The sequence below is a fragment of the Odocoileus virginianus genome, chromosome 1 (assembly GCF_023699985.2).
Source record: "Odocoileus virginianus isolate 20LAN1187 ecotype Illinois chromosome 1, Ovbor_1.2, whole genome shotgun sequence".
In the NCBI taxonomy this organism is placed as follows: domain Eukaryota; kingdom Metazoa; phylum Chordata; class Mammalia; order Artiodactyla; family Cervidae; genus Odocoileus; species Odocoileus virginianus.
Window position 1 is genome coordinate 2,989,299 of NC_069674.1, and position 17,843 is coordinate 3,007,141.

General features: G+C 56.6%; 1 protein-coding gene across 6 annotated transcripts in view; it reads right to left on the reverse strand.

Moving 5' to 3' along the window:
- The window catches only part of DPP6 (dipeptidyl peptidase like 6), a 1,052,271-nt gene that overhangs the window by 88,238 nt on the left and 946,190 nt on the right, over positions 1–17,843 (reverse strand). For all 6 annotated transcript variants that reach the window (XR_011482010.1, XM_070450430.1, XM_070450574.1 and 3 more), the window contains exons 9-10: positions 1,640–1,794; positions 82–179 (exon numbers count right to left, since the gene is read on the reverse strand). Coding sequence is in view for 5 of the 6 variants with exons in the window: in XM_070450430.1 (XP_070306531.1) it covers positions 82–179; positions 1,640–1,794 (253 nt within the window). In the remaining variant the exon portion in view is untranslated. The remainder of the gene's footprint in view (positions 1–81; positions 180–1,639; positions 1,795–17,843) is intronic.

A 17,843-nucleotide genomic window follows, 5' to 3' on the forward strand; every position in this document is an offset into this window, starting at 1 on the left:
AGTCGGAACCCACAAAGGCCACATAAGCGGACATGGATCTCACTGTTATTGTCATTGCATAATTGAAGGAAGGATGCAAACCTCATCCTCGGGTCATCGGGCGGCGTCATCTCCAGGTCATGCGTGGGTCCATTCAGGCCAATGACATGCAGGGAGATGCTGGGGTTTTCACAGCCGGCCTGGGAAGAAAGGGAATAGGGGTGAGAGAGCCGCCTCCCTCCTGGACCGGCCTGGGCGCTGAGTCTGCTGGGAGACACGAGAGGCTCCGTGTGGGGAGGATGAACCCCTTCACCGGGAGTGTCAGTAGACGGGGCAGTGGAGGGGGGTGCCACTCTCCTCTCTCCCCGCTCTGCACAAGTGCTGGCCGGCAGAGCAGACTAGGGTGCTGGCGTGACTCCTGGCTCCTCTGCCCCCCGCAGACGGGGTGTCAGGGTGAGGAAGGAATCGGACCCACACAGGGCGGGGCTCAGACGGGCCACCAGCTCCTGCCTCCAGTCTGAATTCTGTTGGTCAGAACATGCTGGTTTTCTACTAAAACAGGAACCCCCAGTCCTGAGCCATATGGGGTGTCATAACTCCAATTACACAGACCTGTCCCAGAGTTCACAGTAAAATCAGGGGGCTCCACTTTTCTAGGTTTCAGGTCATCCCATCACTCCTAGGTTGGGGAAACTCTCGTGAAAGGGTTCACCAGGGAAACTGTTCTGTTTCTAGGCAATCTCTGGCTCCCAGCCTCCTGAACCGTGAGACACAAACATCCGCTGTTTAAGCAGCACGGTCAGTGGTGCTTGTTACAGAGCCCGAGCTAACTGAGACACCTGGCGCTTCCCTCCTCTGCCCTGGGACCCTGGGGCCCGTGCTTGGGCACTGTCGCCCCCTCGCTGCAAACTGCAGGCTGTGTGCCCTGTATCTTTGGATGGCAGGAGGCGTCAGCTCCCAGAGCCCTCTGGTGGCTGGGGAGCCAGGGCCAGGGCTGGTTGGCAGAGGCTGGACAGTCCTTCTGGGGCAGCCCTGGGGGGACACGGGGACCCTGTCACCAGGCGGGGCAGGCAGGGCCCTGGCCTCTCTCCAGCTGGGTGGGCGGCAGGCCCTCCCCCACACTGGGACGATGCAGCTTGCTAACAAAGCCAGGTGTGGCCATCCGTGCCGCCTTGCCCTCATCCCCTGCCACCCACCTGCAGCCTTGCTGTCCTGCTGGCTTTTTGTGCCAACACACTGGTCTGGGGGGCAATTAGAAACAGTATAGGCCAGCAGACGGCCAGGCACAGAACAGCCCAGAGCCAAGGGGCTGGGGGCAGATGGGGAGACCCTCTGACCCCCAGAACCTGAAAAAGGAACCACAGGACAGAGTGCCCCAGCGTGGGCAGCGTGAGTTTTTGTCACCACGGAATCACAAGGGAGGTGATGTATTTTGGTTGCGATGAAACTTAGACAGATGACTAACAGTAGTTCCATTATTTTAAAAAAAGTAAACCTGCCGGCAAATTCAACTCCACAAAGATGGGGATTTAATGCACTGTGATGGGACATAATTAATCCCGCCTCCGTTTACATCGATGGGGGAGAGCCACAGCTCCACGAGGGGGCGGGGAGCCGGTGCATACATGCAGAGGCTGGCCCGGCGCGGCTTCCCGCCTACCTTGGGGTAGTGGTAGGGCTTTGCGGTGGGGTAGATGGAGCCAGTGTAGGTGGGCAGCTCCATGACCGGCACCCGCGAGTCATTGATGGTGGCATAGGCGAGCCGCATACCGTCCGGAGACCACCAGTGGGCGATGTGGGTCTTCAGGATCTCCTCTAAGGAAACAGACAAAGCAAAGACGCCTGAAGGCACGGGGGGAGGACACCCGGGAGCCCCCAGGGACCTCCCTCCTCACAGCCTCGGAGGAGGCCTCCCCGCAGCCGGATGCACCATCATTCCGGACGTGCCTGGGCTCACCACTGAACCCCACTGTAGCAAGCCCTGTCAATCAAGGCCCGACCGAACAGAGGCGAACCACCTAAAACCCACTCTCTTGTTTTTTGCACAAATTTGAGCATGATGAGCTCATGAGGGCCTTTCTGAGCTGACTCACTGCCGTTGTGCTGTGGTTACTGCTTTAAGGGGATCAGAAAACCAAAGCTAGAGGAGACCCATTCATCTGAAGCTGGGGGCACCCAGCAGGACCAAGTGAGGACGTAACTGTCTGGAGCTTGAATCCCAGGAAGTCAAGGAGCAGGAGACGCCGAGGCCCCCGGCGCACAGCCGTGTGGGGGGCGGTGCTCAGAGCCCGGCGGGCCCCTCACTCCGATGGAAGAAGGCGATCGCGTTCCCTGCGGCAGAGGCTCAGAATGGCCCCCTTCAGGGAGACTGAGATGGAAACAGCGATGGGCCCAGCCGCCACCTGGCGCTCCCCTCACCCCCAACCCCGTCACGGAGTCTGGGTTAACTAGAGCTCTGACTGGGGATGAGTCCTGTAGGATCTGCCGTCTATTCCGGAAAGAACTCCCACCCAGCCTTCTGAGCAAGCCGAGAGAGGGCCCCGCCCCAGTGCCGCTCATCAGAGCGCTGGGGGCGGAGGGGCACCCGGGGCCGAACGGCTCTGACGTTGGGGTCCTCCTTGGACACCGTGGATGCATTTTATTAATGAATTCCCCTGGATTTGCTTTTGAAATAGCAGTCAGCACAGCTCTACAACCACACAAGGCAAGTCCCATTCACCGGTCACTATCCGGGGTAGACCACAAACCAGCTCTGAGAGCGCGCAGGGACAGAAAGGCAGTCACAACACCTGAAATCACACGGAGGAAACAGAATGAGGGCATCAGACCCCCGGGGGATGGCGAGAATGAGAATAAGGGTGAAGCAGTGGTGCCGGAGGCGGGGTCACAGAGGAGCCAGGCTGCGAGGTGGGGGGCTGGGCCAGCCTGGCGCTGGGCCTGGGGGCAGGAGACCCACCGAGGGCAGGATGAAGCCAGGGCGGGTGGGGGGGTCAGGGCCACTCAGTCGGGGCCTGCTGCAGGGGCCACAAAGGTGTCTGACTCCCATCACCAGACGCACCCCAGGCCTTCAGGTCCGTGAAGGATGCCGAAGGGGCCCGGTCCTGGGCCCCGCCCCCGTCCTGCCATCCACCGGGGGGCCTGAATGAGCCCCCCGCTGTCACCCGAGGGGCACAGCACCTGCCTCTAACACCCCCGCCCTGCTGGTGCTCTGTGACCTTGCAGCACCCCAAGGAACGACTCAGAAGTGTTGCCAGACCCGAAAAAGAACCCAAAAGTCTGCTGAGGCAAGAAAAAAAAAAAGCCAGCCAGCCCTCCGGGGCTTGTAATTTTCCAGTGCCTTCGGCAGCCGGCAAAGTGACTTTCAGGTGCGGGTTTGGGAGGAGGTGACGCAGAGATGACTCTCTGCAGAACCACTGACTTGTCTGGCCGGCGTGTGGGGACAGGGAGTGATGGGCTCCAGCAGATGGGTTTCTGGAGGAAACAGGCATCACTTGCAATGGTTTGTGGGAGACCCTGCTCCACCGTGCCTGTGCTGGGGTCTGGGGGGGGGGTGGGCACGTCAGGCGGGGACAGGAGTTGCGGGGGAGTCAGCGGGAGCAAGCAGAACACATGGGGCAGGGGGTGGGGACACGCAAGCATCATCCACCTGAAATCAGGGGTGTGAGCCTGACCGCGGTGCTCACAGCCTGTTCCTTCAGGACCAGAAAATCCCAGCAGACAGCGGTGGGTGCAACTAAGGCGCCTAGACAGAAGCGTCACCCAGGAGCAGAGAGACAGACAGCCCTGCAGACATGCAACTTATCCGTGGCTTCTCTGACCCCAAGAGACCCCCCGAGAGGGAAGGGACAGAGTCAGCAGCCTGCGGGGTGCCCCCAAGCACATTCACCCCCAGACGGGTCTGGGGCTTGGGGAGGGGCATGGAGCGCGGGAGGGCACACTGTGAGCTTCTCATCCATCCATCATGTGTCCACCTTGTTTCGAGAACTTGCCTTCGGACACAATGGAAACACTGCTGCTGCGGTCTGGCCAGCACAGCACCAGGGGTCCCACGTGTGAGGATGAGAGCCAAATCAGGGGAGAAAGGAGCCCCCAGGCTGGGCTGAGAAGCACTGTTTCTGCCCTGTCCATTAGCAGATGCCGAGTACATCACTGAGCTCAATGCACTGCTCAGAGCGCATGGATGCAGAGGGCCACAGGCTTCAGAGGAGAGATGCTGGTCAGAGGGCAGCTCGGAAACCAGTGCATTCAGCAGTGACAAGGGTCTGGGGTCTGTTGGCAAATCCTCAACGTCCCACAGCGAGATGACCGCTAACGAAAGAGAAATGCCTCTGTGCCAAGGCAGGCCATACACAAAGGGTGGCTTTGGTTTATTCTCTCCAAGTGCCCTTAAACACATCGTTCCTGGGTGTTTTTATTTTCCTGTGAATTAGTTGCTCATTAAAGAGATAATTAAGTATAAGGAACTGCGGGGAAAAGTACCAGGCAGATGAAACCGTGACATTTCCCCGTTCATTACGAATGTCCCCATTCTGCAAACGTTTTCTTCAGGCTTCTAGCTTAATGATGCAATTGGTTTAAATGCTGTGAACCAAATGTAGTTTATGGGTAGAGTTTTGCAGGGGAAAAAAACCCTAGTTCATCAACTAAATTAATTGCATGAGCCCTTGCCTTGAAACAACAGGAGAAACTGCCTTCTGAATAAGTACAGACAACTCGAGAGTACAGTTTTCCTTCACCTCCCCTAACCCATCCTGGGACCTTCTCGGAATCAAGCAAGAAGGATGCATCTTGGGACATTCACTTGAAGAAGGAAGAAATTTCCATCCATGCAGCTTCAGCTCACAGCAGGATCTGGGCCCACTCCCCTAGGTCTTGTCACTGCATCTTAAAGAAGCGAATATTGTCACTCAGGTGGCACATATATGGGCAGGTCCAAGAGGACAAAGTCCCTTTGGGGCTCAAGCTGATGAAGGCTGGTCCAGGCAAGATGAGGAATTCTCAGATTTTCCAGATTATTTTTCAGATGCAGAACAAAGAGAGGCCACCACGGTCATCACATAATTCTTGCTGGGTGTGCTTTCGAACTGTGGCGCTGGATAAGATTCTTCAGATTCCCTTGGACCAGTCCATCCTAAAGGAAATCAGTCCTGAATATCCACGGGAAGGACTGATGCTGAAGCTGAAACTCCAATTCTAGGGCCACCTGATGCGAAGAGCTGACTCACTGGAAAAGACCCTCATGCTGGGAAAGACTGAGGGAAGGAGGTTGAAGGCAAAAGGAGAAAGGGACGGCAGAGGATGAGATGGTTGGATGGTGTCACCGACTCAATGGACATGAGTTTGAGTAGGCTCCACGAGATGGCGATGGACAGGGAGGCCTGGCGTGCTGTGGTCAATGGGGTCACAAAGAGTTGGACACGACTTAGCAATGGACTAATGGACACCACAGCAATGCCTTAGGGAGGTGCTCAGGGAACAGTGTGTGCTTTTGTCACAGACGCCAGGGTCCCACTCCAGGCAGAATGGTCACGGTTTAGTGGGGTGGGGGAAGGGCACAAACCCTTTTCTGCACAAGCTTGCAGGCTGGTTGATACGTGACATCTGATCAAACAGGCCCTGCATTCTGGAGATGCATGTCTGTGGTCTGTGGCAAAAAATGTCACCCGCCGTGGCAGTAAAGAGGATGCTGCAGCTGCGAGGCCAGCAGCAGGGCAGCTGGCCTGATGGTGCAGCCCGAGGGAATTCAGGGTGGAGGAGGACAGGACGCAGGCCCTAGACAGTGACAACGCCTGTCTGGGAATGACTTCAGTGAGCCCAGACTCCCGCATCATCCGCACAGAGAGACACACCACGATCACTATTTCCAGAGGTCTGGTCTTGGCGATGAACAGCACTTCTGACACTTGATCATGTTATTTTCTAGCAAAAACTCTTACGTATCCTGGCTCCTTCCTGCCCTCCTTGGAACGGTCCCTCAGAGCCACTGAGAGGCTGTCTCCCAGGCTATCGTCCTCAGTAAGGTCCCTGAATAAGACACAGCTGGTGGTGCAGCGGTAAAGAACCTGCCTGCCAATGCAGGAGATGCGGGTTTGATCCCTGGTTTGGGAAGATGCCCTGGAGGAGGAAACCCACTCCAGTGTTCTGGCCTGGGAAATCCCATGGACAGAGGAGCCTGGTGGGCTACAGGCCATGGCATGGCTGAGGGTCAGACCCGACTCAGGACTGAGTGCCACCCAGGTGTCTTTTAGGCTGTGCACTTTAGCTGACAGGCCCATCAGTACCTAACAAAGAGGCTGCCAAGTGCTTTGGGGGGAGCACACCGTCTGAAACAGAACAGTAGGGTCCACTTAAAGGTGTGCCGTGGGTGAAACTGTGCCCCTAGAAGCTATGACATCCTGACCTCTGGTACCTGTCAAGGTGACCTTGTTCGGAAATGGGGTTCACTGCAGATGTAAGTAAGATGCGCATTAAGACGGGGTCACACTGGACGAGGATGGGGGCCCCAACCCGACATGATTGGCCCCTCCTAAGGACAAATAAAGAGACACAGAGACAGACCAGGATGGCGCCCTCTGTGAGCAAAGGCAGAGCCTGGAGTGATGCGTCTACAGGCTGAGGAACAGCAAGGATGTCCCACCAGACGCTGCAAGAGACACCTCAGCTTCAGACTTTCGGCTCCTAGAGCTGGAACAATAAACTCCTGCAGTCTAAAGCCATGTGGTTTGTTGACTTCTGTTATGCCAGCTGCAGGAACCCGAAGAAGGTCATGACCTCCAGGGAGCCTGCTCCTCACCGGGAGGATGATGTAGGAAAGAGTCAGCCAAATTCTGCCCTGAAAGTCAACGGGGTGACCTTCCCAGCCAGACCGGAGCAGGAAGGGGTTGCGCTCTGGCCTCAGCCCTAAGAACAAGCTGGGCTTGACCCAATGCCCCCTCCGTGGTGCTCACACATGCACACACGTGCTCACACGCACACACACACGATGCTGAGTCTGCCGGGCTGCGCCCCCAGGCCCCGACCTGCAACGCTCTGGCAGCCACCAGGCCGATCAGGTTGGCTGTCTCAGCATCCCCCCAACATGCCAGGGGCCTGGTCTGCCTGGGACCCTTGCTGAAGCCCGGTCAGATTCAGGTACATCTTTTGGTTGAACAAATATTTAACATGCACCGGATACTGTTCCGCGCACTTTCCAGGTAACAACTCATTTACTCCTGACGGCCCTGAGGGTACCAGATAAATTGCTCCCCTTCAGATTTAACCACCTGCAATAACAGGCTGAGGGGTTCCACCCACCCTCTGGGCCTAGCATGTCGCTGCCGAGCTCGCCCCACACAGTCTTTGACCAGGAGAGACCCGAGCAGTCAGAGCGGGGACCCGATGCCCTGAGGAGCACCCAGTCCTCGGACGGCCGTCCCCCTGGCCCGGGGTCCACTCTCACGCTGTGGTTCCGAGGCCCTACTGGGCCTCACGCGGTCTGCTCAAGATTTGGCATGGGAACATCCACCTGCCCTTCCCGGGCCCAGGGATCAAACAGTAAGTGTGCACATAGCTCTGTCATCCTTCATTCTGCAGTGCTCAGCGTCGCCACGTGCTTCCCTATCTTTGCTTTTTTCTTAGATACTCACGAGAACTCTGGATTAAGCTTCGGGTTACAGCCGAGAAACTGAAGGCTGAGAGACATTAATTTGATTGAATGAAGACTGAGGACTCAGTCCTTCCTAAACCCTATGCCAGCGCACAGTGGAGATGAAGCTCAGACGTCTGAGATGTGGTAAATAAAACATGACCGCCACTCTCAACCCTCGTGCAAGCGAGCAGAGGCCTCAGGACTGGAGGGGCTGGAGACACAGAAGGTCTCCTTCGTTGGGGGGAAATTCGAGCAGGCTCTCAGGGAGGTGGGATGATAGCTGTTCCCCAGGATCCCATCCCTTCTTTTTGGGAAAGAGGCGATGCATCAAGGCTGGGCACACGGCCTTCAAGAAGACTCTTCCCAGCCTCCCATGGACTTGGGGGTGATGGGAGAACTCTCGGCCATGGGCCAAGACAGAAGATCTCAGTAACTGTGCATACTAAGTTGCTTCAGTCGTGTCCAACTCTTTGCAACCCTCATAGTCCACCAGGCTCCTTTGTCCATGGGATTTCCCAGGCAAGAGTACTCTTGTGGGATGCCTCGCCCTCCTTCAGGAGGTCTTTCCTACCCAGGGATTGAAATCATGTCTGCATTGGCAGGTGGGTTCTTTGCCGTTGATGGCACCTGGTGTGCCCACCTCCTTCCTGTCCTGCTGGCTGGAGACTCCAGGTGACACTGTGGCCCACGCAGGTGACAAGCACCGCAGTGTGGACCTAAGAGCTCCAGAGAAGCCACAAAGTTCTTGAGGGCAACATCAGACAAGCCCGCTGGGTCTGAGCTGTAGATCAGTATCACTCACAAGAAGACGACAGAGCGCCAGCCACTTTGGGGGTCTGCAAAGGACCCGCATCCAGAAAAGGACACTCCTCCATCTGTCTTCTGACAGCACTTTAAGAGGAAAGAGAGACATTTATTTCTACACGTGAGCGGAGGCCAGACCCGCCATCCCCCGGGTGCCAGCTCTGCACCAGGTGTGAACGCTGGGTGGCGAGGATCCACAGGGCTGGTGGAGGGTCGTGTGGGCGTGGACGGGTGTGGGCAGAGGGCAGTGGGGAAGGTCCCTGGGGTCCCTGGAGGCCAGGAACCGAGGCTGTCCTGCTGCCTCCCTGATGTCGCAGCCAGTCTTCCCCAGGCCAACAGGCCGCAGGGGACTGAGTCTGGCTGAAAAGAACCCCCAAGGCAGACAAGAGACATGACCCGAGGGGCCCAGAGGCACGAAGCGGAAGGGAAATGAGAGCCTCGTGTCCTCCCAAGACTCCTCCAGGCACCAGCTCCTGCAGGGCTGGTTCCGGCAGCCTCATCCTCCTGGTGGGGGGAGAGACTCACTCTTAGCATCGGGGCATGGGGCAACAGTGAAAGTCAAAGTCGCTCGGTCGAGTCTGACTCTGTGACCCCGTGGTCTATATAGTCCACGGGATTCTCTAGGCCAGAATACTGGGGCGGGTAGCCTCTCCCGTCTCCAGGGGATCTTCCCAACCGAGGGATCGAACTCAGGTTTCCCGCATTGCAGGTGGATTCTTTAGCAGCTGAGCCACAAGGGAAGCCCAAGAATACTGGAGTGTGTAGCCTATCTCTTCTTCAGCGGAACTTCCTGACCCAGGGATCAAACCGAGGTCTCCTACATTGCAGGCGGATTCTTTACCAGCTGAGCTATCAGGGAAGCCTCGCCTCTAAACCCGACCAGGCACACACATGTCTCAGAGCTGTGTAGCTCACCTCTTCTCTGCGTTTCTGAACGGCCAGGGGTCACAGCCTGACGCCGGCCCAGCAAGACTAAGAATCCTCGTCCTCCCACGCTGAACCCAGCCATCGGCAGTTTCTACATGGCACGGGCTTCCCCTTGTCTGAGGCTGCAGCTCAGCGCGGGGTGGGCCGGCCACACCGTGGATCCCCGGGAATGTGGAATTTCGGGAGCAGCTTGTGTTTTCTTAGAGACACAATGTGACGTCACAGGCGGCTTCCAAAGGTAGAAGATGAGATATTCCTGAAAGCAGAACTGCCGCAGAAGCTGTTCGACAGTCGCTAAAGCAGGAGGTTCAGAGGAGGCCTTCTACATCTGTGAGTTCCAAAGCTCCAGGCTCACGGTCCTATGACAGCTCGAGAACAGGAACCGCACTTGCTGACACAGACCCCTGGGGGAGCGCTTTAGAGCAGCGCCGACAATCCAGATCCAAGTTCAGTTTTGAAGTAGGGGCTCCTCGGCCGGGACTCAAACGAGTGAGGAAGGCAGGAGACGCTGCTAAGAGCTGGACTTCTGGGGTCTGGGGGAGGTGGTGAGCAGGGCCAGGCGGTCTCTGGTCTCTGTGCTGTCCTGCGCCCTGCCCTAGGGTCAGAGCCGCATCTCCCGTGGCCTCCTGCCCCCGCGTGCTGGGCAAGAGGGCAGCCACCCCTGGACGGAGGTCCCATGCCCGCGAGCCGCGGGCCTCATGTGTAGAAGAAAACCCTTCCCGATTCCCGCTCCTCGCCCCTCCCTTGCTCTCCATCCCCGCTGATGACACTGAACACACAAGTGGGTCCTCGTCAGGAAGAGCATGGAGTGATGATGGAACACACGCTAGGACCAGGGAGCCCTGAGCTGGAGGCCGTGCTTTCTGGGGGGAGGAGGCCGCTGCTGGAGAGCTCGCGGGAAGACCAGCCGGGGGGGATGCAGGCCAGAGGAGGAGAGGACCACAGGGCCCCTCCTCAGGCCCAGTCTTACGTTCAATAGCGGAGTCTTTATTTCCAAATGGGGTCCCCCAAGTCACATAAGCGTTGGGCCCCACAGAGCCCCACAAAGTTAAGACATGTCCTAGTAGAAAGAAAAGTGACTCTTGGAGAAAAACCTACACAAAATAGCATCGCCCAGGAAAATGTTTCCATCTGCTACTCCACCGGCCATGAGCTACTCAGAGAGACCTTGACCCAGCTCTGGTACCCGCACCCCCTCGGTGCCTCTCCTCCTCACTGGTGAAACCGGGGTGTGCTGACATCACTTTTTCTCCATCTTTTTGAATACAAGCACCCTTTCTTAAAGGAAAACATTACGGACGCTACATTTTCGTTCAGCTTGAAACAGTCCATGGGTCTTGGCACAGATAGTAAAGAATCTGCCTGCAATGTGGGAGACCAGGGTTTGATACCCGGGTTGAGAAGATCCACTGGAGGAGGGAACGGCAACCCATGCCAGTATTCTTTCCTGCAGAATCCCACAGACAGAGGAGCCTGGTGGACTATAGTCTATAGGGTTGCAGTCAGACATGACTGAGCTGCTAACACAATTTCTAAAATGATCTGTGCTTCATTCATCACGACAGCATCTGCACAGACGGCACCAACATTTAAGTGTACGTCGACACATCGTTTGTTTGGTCCCACGTATGACAAGTCGTGGGCACGGGTTTGCAGACGCCCTGACGTTGCACCATGGCCTGTTCCTAATCCGTGGCTTAGATGTGGACCAGCTTGCTTTGAGCAGGTTCTAGGATGTCCACCACCAGGGCCAACACTGTCCTGTTTCCTGAGTTCCTGGCAAAGTACCCGCCAGCCACGGGCAGAGGGCTGCCACAGCGGCATCCACCAGAAAACGGTGAGTGTGGACCAGCCTGGCCGCAGCGGGCACACTCGGGAGACACAGACCGCAGCAGGTGCCCGGGGAGGACACGTGTTCGGGCCGCTCCTCCTGGGCTCGCGGCCTCTCTGAGCATCTCCTGACCTTCCCCCTGGCCCGCCCCCAGAGGACCTGAAGGAACTGGAGGCGGCCTTCGAGCGGCCCGCGGCCTCTGGTGAGCTCTGCAGATCCCAGCGTGCTGGCGTCAGCGAGTGGGGTCACGGGCCCTTGTTCGAGGTTGATGTTGCCGCCTGTCTGCCCAGGACCTTCCCCCGGAGACCACCCTGAGCGCCGGCTCCTCAGGTGCTGGGATGCAAGCTCTGGGGGCAGAAGAGGCTTGGGAGGTTGGCTTCTGCCTGGAGCATCTCACACAAGAGGGGAAACCGTACCAGGGACCAGGAAGAACGCGCCCTGAACACAAGCGTCTGGTCTCCCTCAGCCTCGGGGCAGGTGGCCAAGGGAAGGGGGTGCTCTCGCTGCAGGATCCTGGCCTGCATTTAAAAATCATGCCAGGGACTTCCCTGGTGGTCCAGGGGTTAAGAATCTGCTCGCCAATGCGGGGGATGTGGGTCCGACCCCTGGTCCAGGAAGATCCCACATTCCAACAGAGAGACTGAGTCGTGTGCTGAAACTACTGAGTTCATGTTTTGGAGCCTGTGAGCCGCAACTGCTGAAGCCCACGTGCCCCAGAGCCCGTGGTCTGCAACACGAGAAGCCGGAGCACTGCGACTAGAGAGGAACCCACACAGCAGCAGTGAGCACTGTGCTACCGAAAAAAATCATTCAAGACCCCAAGCCGGTCAATCCAGTGTCAGCTGGGCACTCTCTTTGGGTGTGGAGGACAGGGGTGCGGGAGAGAAGGGGGAGCCTGTGGGAACCGGGCAGGGCCTTCTGCTGACACCAGGGGCATCCCGGCAGGGCGGTCCCCTTCCCAGTTGTGGGGGGTCGGGGATGGGGAGAGGCTGCCTCCAAGCCTTGGAGGGACCACAGGTGGGTGGGGAGGACGGGGCTGCCCGAGGTGCCAGACCTCGTTCTCCTCTGCTCTGATGTTCTCGGCGCAGCAGGCGTGCGGAGTCAGTTATCACACAGGGCTGACCCCTGGGCGGAGGTGGGGACGGGAGAGACACCCTGCCCACCCTAGAAGGCATCCTGGAGAGGGACCTGGAGGGAGTCATGTGCACAGCACACGTCCTGCCCTACAGACGTGTGATGCTCAGGAGGAGGGGCCGCCGAGCCAGCCTCTCCAGGGCACTCGCCGAGTGTGACCCCAGGGGAAGTCCCTGCCTCAGTTTTCTCATCTGCAAAACCCGTCTCTACCTCGTGGGTCGCTGTGAGAGTGATGCGAGTTCTCATACTGTGAGTTCTTACACTTATACTGTGAGTTCTTATACTGTGAGAGTGATGCTAGTTCTTATACTGGCAAGCCTCCCACAACATCTATTATGATCATGGAACGCATGTCTGCCTGGGCCACTGGAGTCAGGGACCCACTGAGGGAGCAGAAAAGGCTCAGATGGAAGATAAGCTTGGACTGGATTGATGTGGCCGCCAACAGTGGGCCACTGTGGCGTGGCCTCGCTCCTGGCAAGCCCGGGCACCTGGGGACAGAGCCACTAAGCCATCAGGGAACCCTCACTGTTGAACACCCTCGCTGTGGCTCCTGGTAACTGGAGGAGAGAAAAAGCAAACAGCTCAGGCTTCCAGAGGCCCTGGCGGATTGTCTCTGTCCTGTTGGGAACAGCAAGCACAGCAGATGCACCGGATACTCAGGGCAAGGAGGGTGGCTGCTTCTCCAGTGTTCATTTTGTAAAGTGCCTGCAAAACTGACCCTGCCTGCCACAGAACAACCCTCAGACCACCCCCACGCAAGTCCTCCCACTTCTCTTTTTTTTGTAATTAACAAGACCCCAGTGAGGGCTGGGGAAGGCAGGGCTGATCCAGGCAAAATGGAGAGGAAAGCAGAGGTTTACCTTGTCTGGCAGCCCAGACGCAGAAAGCACTTCATTGTGACCCTTAACCCCCGGTCTGAGTCAATCATCCTTCTTTCCTTTTTCCCATCAAAACGTACAGGCCGGACGTTCATGCGTGTGTGCATGTGTGCGTGCATGTATACACACATATGCACATGTTCATGTATGTGTGCACATGTGCGAGTGTGTATGGGCATGTATGTACATGTACATGTGTGCTTGTGTGTGTTTCAGTAAGTGTTCATTTACTACTCCAAACAACCACTCCGAGTAGGTGTTCCTATCTTTACCTTTCTCTTAAGGAAATTAAAAGGATAAAAGTGCAGAAAACTGGCCCACATCACAGAGCGAGGCCCTGAGAAGAGCATGTCTGTGGGATGCCCTGAGACAGACGACGTGACACTGTCTCTGGCACCTTTCCATCTCCTTCGGCTCCATCTCTCCCCGGTTCTGGATGGGGTCTGAGCCACTGATCGGGCCTCCCAGGTGGTGCCCGTGGTAAAGAACCTGCCTGCCGATGCCGGAGATGCAAGAGACGAGAGTTTGATCCCTGGGTCGGGAAGATCCCCTGGAGAAGGATATGGCAACCCACTCCAGTATTCTTGCCTGGAGAATCCCATGGACAGAGGAGCCTGGTGGGCTACAGTCCACGGGGTCACAGAGAGTCAGACATTTCCAACACTGTCTGAGCCACTGAAGGTGAAATGAATGAGCGGGGCCATTGGGGACTTCGGGCAGATATGAGACCGCCCCCCACCCTGTGACACTCCACCTGCCAGGCGGGCAGGCAGCCCTGCAGACAGTCTGCCATCTGTGCCGGGGTGCTGACCGAAAATGATTTTAAATTCAGCTCCTAAAACTGTTCCATTTAAAAGAGAATGTTCCACCATAATATTCTTTGATATTAACTTAGTAATCTATAATAGTGATTGGAGGTAGAATGTTATCACCCAACTCTACAATGATTTTTAACGCTCTTAGACAGTTCTATTTTTCTTCCTGATATTTTGCTGAAGCTGATCATCTTGTTAATAATATTCACAAGGAAGTTAAAAATGAGTGAGATTCTGAAATTGGAATTTTAATGAGACAGTTACTTAGCTATCAACTGCTACAACCAAAACTGTTTGTATTTATGAAGGGTTTCTTAGAAGTGCTGACTCAATTGTGTCCTCTTCTGAAAGTTAGAATTTTTCATCACAAAGCAAAATTACTGCCTTAAAATTATATGTAACATTTCTTCTGTACACTGGCTTTAGCTTTAAAATTAGATGACAGGAATGTTTTCTTGTAGGATACACTGCACGAAAGCTCATTATAATACATATTTTCAAAGAAAATCCTAACAGAGGAACAGTCACCTTAATCAGTCTGAGATAGTCTGCATAATTATTTCTTAATATCAGTGGAGACATATTTTAAAAATAATGGATATCAAAAACAATGTGTATCAAGAAATTAGGTCTCAAGTTTTTGTACTTCTTTTTGAAGAGGAAGGTTAATTAACTGTGAATTATAAACAGCACTCAGAACAGTTTCTATACCCAACTGCATTGAATTACTAAATATTCTTGGTTCTACTGTTCAAAGAACAAGAGTCTGCCTTTTGACTTGTACAAATAGATCCTGACTCTGGAGACATGGCTCAGGGGTTCAGTGTGACTGACAGGAGGGGAATCCTGGTTACCGTGGCTACAGACACCACAGGTACTGTCACCATGGCTACAGACACCACAGGTACGGTCACCATGACTACAGTCATCACAGGTATGGTCACCATGGGCACAGTCGTCACAGGTAGGGTTACCGTGGCTACAGACACCGCAGGTACGGTCACCGTGACTACAGTCATCACAGGTATGGTCACCATGGCTACAGCCATCACAGGTATGGTCACCACGGGCACAGTCATCACAGGTAGGGTCAGCACGGGTCCAGTCATCACTGTTATGGTCACCGTGGGCACAGTCATCACAGGTAGGGTCACCACGGGTCCAGTCACAGGTGCTGTGGTGATGCCTTAAAGATGGACAGGAGAGGGCAGAGCCACAGCACACAGCCCACCCTGGTCCCTACCTGATTTCACTCCCAGGATGTCCCAGGATGTTTGGCCTTGACCTGAAGCTGCTCAGAGCCATCCTGAGGCTGGGAGTCTTGAAATGGGTCCGTCTACACAGGGTGCCGGTCAGCAGGCCTGGACCAAGCCCTTCTGGTCCTGCTCCCCACTCCTCACCTGGGAGGCAGGAGAGCTCAGTGTGGCCCCGCTGTGAGCCATGCGAGGAGGGAGAGTGTCTCCGGCCCGGGGCTGCTCCCCACCCCCAGGCACAGTGGCTCCAGGGGGCGCTCGCTGTTGAGAGTGTTGGGGACAGTCCCCTCCAGGCCCTGGCCACAAGGAGCATGGTGTGGGCAGGACAGGAGGGGACACCGAGGAGGCAAGGAGGCGGCTCTGGGCTGCGCCTGCCCTGGGGGACCCCACCCTGCCTGTGCTTCATGTGAGTCACGGGCTCCCCACCACCCACTTCCATGGCTTTTCACACCTGCCGACACCTCCTGAAAGTGGAAGGAGGGGGCTTTGGGTTCCAGGTGCCTCCCCTTCTCAGAAGACCCCTTAGACCAGCAAACGACTGTCGGCTGAGGGCCCCCCTGGCTGGTCACACTCATCGTGACACTGGACCGATGATGGGGGGAGGGGCGTGTCGGGCAGGACCAACTGGATCTGAGCACCAGCATCAGCTCTGCCTGCAGCCGTGAGGCCTCCCCACAGGGTGTGTGGACTCAGCAGGGTGACAGCTGCCCCGCATCCCCCACCTCTGGGCCTTGAGCACCCTGGCCCCTTCTGTGGTGGCTGTGCTAACAGGCCTGCTTCCTTCCAGGAGGGCCTCGGACACTCGGTGTCAGAGAGGTGAAGTGGAAACCCTTCTCTTTGTCCCAGGTCTGGCATCTTCCGGGAGCCAGGGGACGAGAACCAACAGCCGTAACTCAGCCAGAGCCTGACCCACGCCTGGGAGCTGGCGCTGCATGCGTGCCCTGCTCTTTGCCGCAGTTCCCTCCCAGAGGAGGCGGCTGAGGCTCCTGCACGGGGTTAACTTGCTCCAGCTCGGGCAGCGGCTAACTGAGGGAGGCAGTCTTCCCACGACACCCGTCTCACTGGACGGTCAGCTCCACCTCGACAACTGCAGGTCTGCAGCCTTCGGACAGCCTGTGATTTTAGGGCCAACTGACATGCAAGTATCCATGCTGTAAGGCAGACAGCCCCGGAAGGCAAATGCAGATGAAGTAACTCGAGGCCAATTAAAGAGCAGCTCTTCCGCGGGCTGAGGTTGGCATTGGCCTCCTCGGGGCCCCTGGGCCAGGCGGGCAATGCGGACAGCAAACACCTGCTCCGGGTGAGGTGGCGATGGCTCCCGGGTACCCTGCCCGCTCCCTTCTTCCAGCGCGCTCGTCCCCGGCCAACCTCCTGCACGGCTCTAAATGCAGCAGGAAGCGCGAGGTCCTGTGGGCCTTGGGAATAATTGGGGGCAGGAGACAGAACTCCAGTGACGAGGCACTTCCCCCCGAGTCAGAGAAGTGCTCCCAAGGGAGACCTCATCCTCCAACAGAGCGCGCTTCTGAGATACGATATATTTTAGTCCTGTTTTGTAGGGTCAGCGGTTCTTCGAATGAATCTTCTCAAATTTGCTCAGTAGCTGGCAAAAAATGTCAGTTTCTCTTTAGAGTGAAAAGCAAGTCACCATGAGTTAATTCTCCCTTTGCCAAAACCCAAACAGCATAAAGAAGTCAAAAATCAAGTGAATTCTGCTCTGTTTTCTCTGATCGTCTTTGGCCAAGTGTGGTCCAAAGCAAGGGACTGCCAGAGTCTCTCTGTGGATAAAATGACCATAGGGAGAAGTTTACAGAAGCCTGAGAAAAGTGTGCCCGTACTTCTGGGGTTGGGAGGATCTCACACAGGAGAGGTTTGGTCAAAAAGCCCCCAACTGGACAGGCCGTCAAATGATGTGAAGAGAAAGCAGAACCCCCTGGGGCTGCATCCTCACTGCACACACGGGGCTCCGCTTTCTTCCGGGTGCTAGGGACGCTTCTTTCCCAGTTGAGAGACAGGGCCTCGGGCTTCCCAACGCTACAGAGTGGATTGCCTCCAGATGCCTTTCCCATGTGGTGCCCTTGGAGCCTGGAGGGGAGGTGCCTCCCCGGGAAGAGCGGTCCCAGCTCCGCTCATCGCCCTGGTCCTCCTCAGGTTCCGACCCACCTGAGGTTCCCTGCGTCTCATGGCCGCGCTCACATGGGTCTGAGCTCACCTTCTCCCAGCCCGGTGGTGGCTTCTGGCCTGGCTGAATGCCGCAGGGAGGACTACATTCACAGCCAGCCGGCACCCAGGCTCTGGGACTAACGGGCCTGCATGTGCTGAGCCGTGACCTGGGCAGGGCAGGTATGTCGTCTGTCCCACTAGGAACCCAACGCTCACCGTGACCACCCTACTGCCAAGCTTGCAACCATGCTTCTGTGACTCCACTTCACGGAGGAGAAAGCAGAGACCCAGAGGCAGGGGCGGCTCACCCCAAGGGCCTGCCAGAGCCTTGAGTGGATTCTGGTCTTGGGGTGTGTGCAGTGGGCACTGCTGTGAGAAGGATACGGGGCTGTTTCCCAGGCTCACAGAAGGGCAGAGGGTGGGGCTGGCTCT